Genomic DNA, 7,061 nt, shown 5'->3' with positions numbered 1-7,061 from the left:
TTCGCGATGACTCTGTGAGGAGCAGCTCAAGATTGGTTCCACACTGTACCGTTCGCGTCGATAGGCAACTTCAAGGAGTTCGCCCTCATCTTTATAAAGGAGTACACCTCCTACAATACGGTCAAAAGCATGCAGACCACTTGTTCAACCTGCGCAAGAAACCAGACGAGTCTCTTCCAGACTACCTCAGATGGTTTAAGGCTGAGAAGGCGAACAACATAGGATGCAATGACCAAGTTGCATCCTCAGCTTGTAAGAAGGGCTTGCCAATCGAACACGAGCTATACCATGAGCTGGCCATAACTCCAAGCCAAACCTTGGCAGAGGTCTTCGTGACGGTAGAGCGCTATGCACTTTGGGACGATGACTGTATTGTGGCGAAGAAAGCCAGCAAGCAAGTTGATCACCCGACAAGGCAGGCGAACCAAAAGAGCAACAAGTTCAAGCCCAAAGCCCGAGACAAGCGCATATTGCGACCCCAAGAGGGAGGCTCGGAAACAGGAACTTTCACTAAGTTCACTATCCCGATCCACCAGATCCTGGCATAAGTGAAGGACAAGCCGTGGGTGAGAAGACCGCCACCCCTAAGAGGAGACCCCTCTAGGAGGGGCACTAGGAAATACTGTACATTCCACGGGGAGTACGGTTATTACACAAACAACTGCAACGCCTGGAAAAGGCACCTTGAGGAGCTAGTCGAGATGGCCATTGCACAGAATTTGTCACAAAGAAGGCCATCGATCAGATTGAGGATCGTGATGCGGCTGCCAAGGAACCTCCCCAAAAGGTCATACGAATCAACACCATTCTAGCTAACTCCCAGGAGTTTGGGCTGACCACCAAGGAGTGCAAGAGAAAGATCGCGTAGGCGACTTATGTCTCCCAAGTCACAATGGGTGTACCAATCATTGCGAATACACCCATCATCGGCTTTCAGAAGGACTTGATTGGGCTTGATCTGCCGCATAATGACGCCCTAGTAATCTACATCCAAATTGAACAAGCTGTGATCAAGCGAGTTCACGTGGAGGAGGGCAGTGCAGCCAATATCCTGCAACTATCTGTTATCCAACAGATGGGATTGGAACCCAAGATCAGCAAACTCGCCAGATCGCTCACCGGCTTTAATGGGGCCGTGTCAATCATTGTTGGAACAATTGACCTTGACATCCACTCACCCCCGGTGGTCTGCTCGCAAACCTTCATGGTCATCGACAAGGTCTCTCCCTACAACGGAATCTTGGGCAGACCATGGATCAACAAGATCAAAGCCATCACATCTGCTCTACACCAGAAGATCCGCTACCCCATCCCTGGTGGTGTGATTGGGCAGATCAACAGTGACCAAGCCATGGCAAGGAAATACATAGCCCAAAGGCTCAAGAAGAGCAAGTAGCTGCAGTTCACACCAGAAATGCAAGCTACCAACAAGGCAGGAAGTGCGCCTAGCAGACAAGCAAGCCTGAATTGCAAGGGAGTTGCTACCTCACAATAGCAACTAAGGCGAGGGAATCCGCCCGGAAGGCTCCCTTGAAGAAGGTTGGAAGCCCGAGGAAGACGTTGAGTTAGTACCCCTCGATCCTGACTAGCCAGATAAGAAAGTACGGATCGGCTCGCGCCTAAGCCCAGACGAGAAGGTGGAGCTGACCACCTGCCTCCAAAACAACAAAGACATGTTCGCGTGGTCGCCATCTGACATGCCTGGCATCGACCCAAACATCATCTGCCACCGGCTCCATGTCAACCCCCGCCAACAAGCCAGTAGCGCAGAAGAGACGCAACTTCGCTCCTGAGCGGGTCGCAATCATAGAAGCAGAGATCGACAAGCTCCTAGCTGCCGGCTTCATTGAAGAGGTCTCCTACTCAGAATAGCTAGCCAACGTTATTCTGGTGACGAAACAAGAAAAGGGCAAGTGGAGAGTTTGCGTCGATTACATCGACCTCAATAAAGCCTGCCCTAAAGACAACTTCCCACTGCCGAGAATCGCCCAGCTCGTGAATTCAACTTCCAGCAATCAGCTGCTCAGCTTCATGGACGCCTACTCAGGCTATAACCAAATCCTGATGCACGAGGATGACAAGGCGAAGACCTCTTTCATCATCGAGAGAGGGACCTACTACTACAAGTAATGCCCTTTGGTCTGAAGAATGCCGAAGCAACCTACCAAAGGCTCGTCAATAAAATTTTCAAGGAGCAGATCAGCAAAACCATGGAAGTCTACGTGGACGACATGTTGGTCAAAGCCCCTAAGCGAGTAGACCGCATTAAGAACCTCACTGAGGTATTCAGCCTGCTTCGCCAATATCATATGAAGTTGAATCCAAGTAAATGCACGTTCGGTGTATCATCCGGCTGATTCCTAGGATACCTAGTCACTCAAAGAGGTATTGAGGCGCACCCACGCCAAATCAAGGCAATTCTCGAGATGAAGTCACCTTCAACGGTAAAGGAGATACAAAGTCTGAAGGGCAGACCAGCGGCCCTCAACCGATTCCTCTCGAGATCTACCAACAAGTGCAGACCATTCTTCAAAGCTTGGAAGAAGGGACAAAAAGACAAATGGGACGAGGAGTACGAAGAAGCTTTCCAGAATCTAAAGACTTACCTCACTTCACCTCCCCTGCTCTTAAAGCCTATTCCTGGTGAAGACTTGTTCGTGTAGCTGTCAGTGTCCAACTCGGCCGTCAGCTCAGCTCTCATATGAGAAGAACTGGGGGTCCAACATCTGGTATTCTACACGTTAAAAGCCCTTCTCGATGCAGAGACGCTACCCAAAATTGGAGAAGCTCATTTTGGCCCTTGTAGTTTCCGCGAGAAAGCTACAAACCTACTACCAAGCTCACCGAGTCATCGTCATGACCGACTTTCCTTTAAGGTCAATCCTTCACAACCCTGACACGTCTCAACGACTCATGAAGTGGGCTATAGAGCTAAGCTAATACGACCTCCTCTACCGGCCAAAAACTGCAATAAAAGCCCAGGCTTTAGCAAACTTTGTCGTAGAATTCACGCCATCAGCCGAAGAAGAGAAGTTGGTCAGCAAAAAGAAGGAAAGTTTGAGAGCAGACAGGACCTCCCCTGAACCTGACCAACCTAGAGACATGTGGCAGTTGCGTGTAGATGGAGCGTCGAACCAAAAAGGAGCTGGAGCAGGTGTTCTCATCATCACCCCAGATGGAACCTTGTTGGAGCAAGCTATCACGTTTGGCTTCCATGCCTCAAACAACGAGGCAGAATACGAGGCATTGCTCGCTGGCTTGTGCTTGGCAAAGGAGCTGTTAATCAAGAAGTTGGCCATCTACTCAGATTCCCAGCTAATCACAAATCAAGCCTCAGGAGAATGCATGGCAAAGCACCTAAGGATGATCTTGTAACTTGACAAAGTCCAAGAGCTGTTGAAGGCGTTTCCTATCTTCACCATCAAACAAGTGCCTCGAGCAGAGAACGCACACGCATACACATTGGCAAGCTTAGGATCAACGCTTGATACCCAGTTCAAATGCTCTATCCAGGTGGAGCACCTTGACTAGCCAAGCATAGAAGAGGCAGAGCAGCCAAACTTGATGCAGATCAACGAGGATCCTAGCTGGCAAGACCCTATCATTGACTACCTAGTTAACGAAAACTTATCCAAGGACAAGTCTGAGGCTCGAAAAATCAAACAGAAGGCTGCGAGATACTACATGAAAGGTGACATGCTTGTTCGCAGATCATACTCCAGCCCTCATCTTACTTGCATCAAGTACCTGCAGATGCTCAAGGTTCTCTGCAAAATACACGACGGCGAATGTGGAAATCACGCTAAGGGCAGATCGCTTGCCCAAAAGGCTCTCAGCATAGGCTATTTCTGGCCTACCATGCGCCAAGACTCCATGGACTATGCTCGAAGATGTGATTGATGCCAATGATATAAGCCAATCCTTGGCTTGCCAGCTGAGGAATACCATCCACAGAATAATCCATGGCCTTTCATGCAATGGGCCATTGACCTGGTGGGACCTATGCCGACAACACTTGGCAATAAACATACACATGCAGGCGACCAGCCTTATCTCTATTGAAGGCAATCTACTTCTCAAGTACAAACTTCATGGAGTTTTTTTTTTTAACGCTATGTCCCCGACATACGCCCATAGGCGACAAGCCTTATCTCCATTGCAAGCAAGCTACTTCTCGAGTACAAACTCAATGGAGCCTTTTTCGAGCGTTATGTCCCCATTGAAGATGATAAGTCCATAAATATACTCATTTATGTACTCTCTTTACTTAGGCTTTGTAGAAGAATTAGACTTAAAAAGGGCTTATTACTTCACTTTTCTGATTTTCAGCTTTTCTGCGCTCTTGGAAGGTTTTTAAGGTAAAATCAACTTTTCGGAGGAATTTTAGTGCAAGGTCAATTGGAGATGAAAGCTAACACCTTGAAGTTGAATCTGTGATTTTTCCAGAATTTTCTACCGAGCCAATTGGTACAGTATTACAAGTAACGTTAGCCCACGTGCAGACAGGACAGTTTCGTACATGTTACGTGAATATGAAGAAACGGAAGCCTTCCCGAATTTTCCAAGTTACGTGCTATATATGGTTGGAAAGATAAGACATTTATCTTTCTAAAATATATTTTTCCTGATTTTTCTAGAAGGCCGAAGAACCCCAAATCGTGTGACAATTGGGCTGAGCTGTATTTCCCTGTGGAGTTAGGAATTGTGATCTTTACTTTCCTATTTGGATTCCTTGTTTACCAAGACTTCTTGGATGACTTTTCAGTAAATTTTAGGGTTTAGGACTTTGATTTAAGTCATATAAAAGGCCAGCCAAGGCCCCATACAGAGGATTCACATCCGAAGGAGATCAACCGCGCAAGAGGAAAAAGCTGCCAGCGAGTTCTTTCTTTTCCTTTCTTCTCTTAATTTTCAGTTCTTATGTATTTATTTTTGAGTTCATCCCAGAACATGAGTAACTAATTTCTTGTTAGTTAGGGCTTAATCTTGAAGCCCTAAACATGATTTCAATTCTATAAACAAGTTTGAATGGATTTTTCAGTTTCTACAAGCGGGATGATTTCGGTTTCTCGATGTTATGTGAATTCTGATATTTTGTTTCTTTGAGTAGCTAACTTTGAAGCATGTATCGGAATTAAATTGTTGTAGAACATAGGTCAATTGCCATATTGAATGTGTTCTTGTTTGCAACGAATAATTGGGTTAAGAACTAGTTATGAGAAATCGATTCTTGAATTCCTAATAACAAATGCCATGTTTTAGGGTTTTTGTGACACTCATATTCTCTTTGATCTTAATGGATTCTTGATTGTTAAATTGAGTAAATGCCATACTGGATTTCAATTAAGAATACACGTATTGATGTAAATGACATACACTTTACATACACTTAAGAGAGAATCATACAACTCGAGTCAAATGCCATGATCTTGTTGTGAGTGTCGTCATCATATGCTTGCTAGAAATTGATTATCTATTGTTGTTTATGGATTGATTGATTGTTTGGAGGTGGATAGTGAGTCCTAGCTATTGTTCTTGATTGATTTTAAACTAATTTCTCTTAAACTCTAATTTAAATTCTGTTTTGTTTTCTTTTATTTACAAAATCAAATCAAAACCCCCTTGGTGTTGGCGTGTGTGTGGAAGTCCTTGTGATTTCAATCTTTATTTTGTTTTCGTGTTTAATTGTGTTCTAGTTTTCTTTGTGTGACATTGATAAACATCTCTTTAGATTACAATCTCTGTGGGAATGACCCTTGCTTGCTTACTATACTATCATTTGATTTGTGCACTTGCAAGGTTTTAATATTGTTGTTAAAAATTACCAACAGAAGACAAGCTACTTCTCGAATACAAACTTCATGGAGTCTTTTTCAAGCGCTATGTCCACGACATATGCCCGCATGCGACAAGCCTTACCTCAATTGTAGGCAAGCTACTTCTCAAGTACAAACTCAATGGAGCCTTTTTCGAGTGCTATGTCCCCAACATACGCACACAGGCGACAAGCCTTACCTCCATTGTAGGCAAGCTACTTCCCGAGTACAAATTCAATGGAGTCAATTTCAAGCGCTATGTCTCTGGACATACACTTATGTCTGCTGCGCAAATCTCACGGCCTGGAGTTCCGGGCCGAGGGGATATGCGTTGACAAGCGGTTTCTTGCTTTTTGATGAGTGTAGGATGGATAAGTGGTGTGCCTGTTTGAACTCGTCTTCTAATCAAACGATTATAGCCGAGAGAGGAACTAGTCTCAGCTGTTAAGTTCACGGCCTGAACTACAAGGCCGTTGAGTAATGGTGTTGGTGGTGGGTTTTGGGCGGTGCTCCGGCGCGTCGCTCAGGGAGCGACGGTCGTATGATATATGGGGTGAGTGAATGAACAACAGGGATGATGCTCCGGCGCCTTAAAAATCAAGGGTCGTATGATATATTGATGAATGAATTTTCCTTACAGTCTAACACTACTCCTAGGAAAGCAAGTAAAGATATTGAAAGTGCATTACAGGAAAAAATAAGTTGCTCCGTGGGAGGCTTTGGTTTGGTGTTTGAACCCTTTGAATGTAGCTCGAGCCTTGTATTTATAGGAAGAGTTCCTGGATGAGTAATCGAGGCTGAATTTACGCATAGTGGAGTCTGATTAGCGCAAGTGGGTGTCCAATCAACATTTGGGATCGTGAAGCATGGTGGTGTGACCCCATAAATCCTAGTGAATCTCGGCCGCCGCCCTAATCGTGGTTTCTGCGCCGCTGGCCGTGGAGACGCATTTATTGCTCTGATAGCTGGTGACCTAATCTCTCAAGCTGTAAGAATTCTTGCGAGAATGTCTACGTCTAATCACTCTGTCTTCTGTCGCCAAAACCTGACTTCAGTCACTTCCCACCTTCCCTCATGCATTAAATGCTTATTTGTGGCCAGTGGATTTGCTGCATTAAACAGGCGCTACTTCATTAAATGAAGCATGGGTCCCTGCTATCACGTGATGATCTGACTTTAATATTTCTGGCCGTGATTTTGCTCGGCCTCGGCCTCGTCCTGCACTCGAGGCCGAGATGATCATGC

The 7,061-nt window shown here is 45.5% G+C and overlaps 1 protein-coding gene across 1 annotated transcript; it reads left to right on the top strand.

Annotated features, from left to right (window-relative positions):
• The first annotated feature begins 892 nt into the window (after positions 1-892).
• LOC110753084 (uncharacterized) lies at positions 893-1,396 on the top strand. The gene has a single exon (XM_021953890.1). It carries the CDS (start codon positions 893-895, stop codon positions 1,394-1,396), a length of 504 nt encoding a protein of 167 aa, XP_021809582.1.
• Positions 1,397-7,061: the final 5,665 nt, after the last annotated feature.

The sequence above is a fragment of the Prunus avium genome, chromosome 8 (genome assembly GCF_965620075.1).
Source record: "Prunus avium chromosome 8, drPruAviu1.hap1.1, whole genome shotgun sequence".
In the NCBI taxonomy this organism is placed as follows: Eukaryota; Viridiplantae; Streptophyta; class Magnoliopsida; order Rosales; family Rosaceae; genus Prunus; species Prunus avium.
This window is presented reverse-complemented; position numbering and strand designations above follow the sequence as displayed.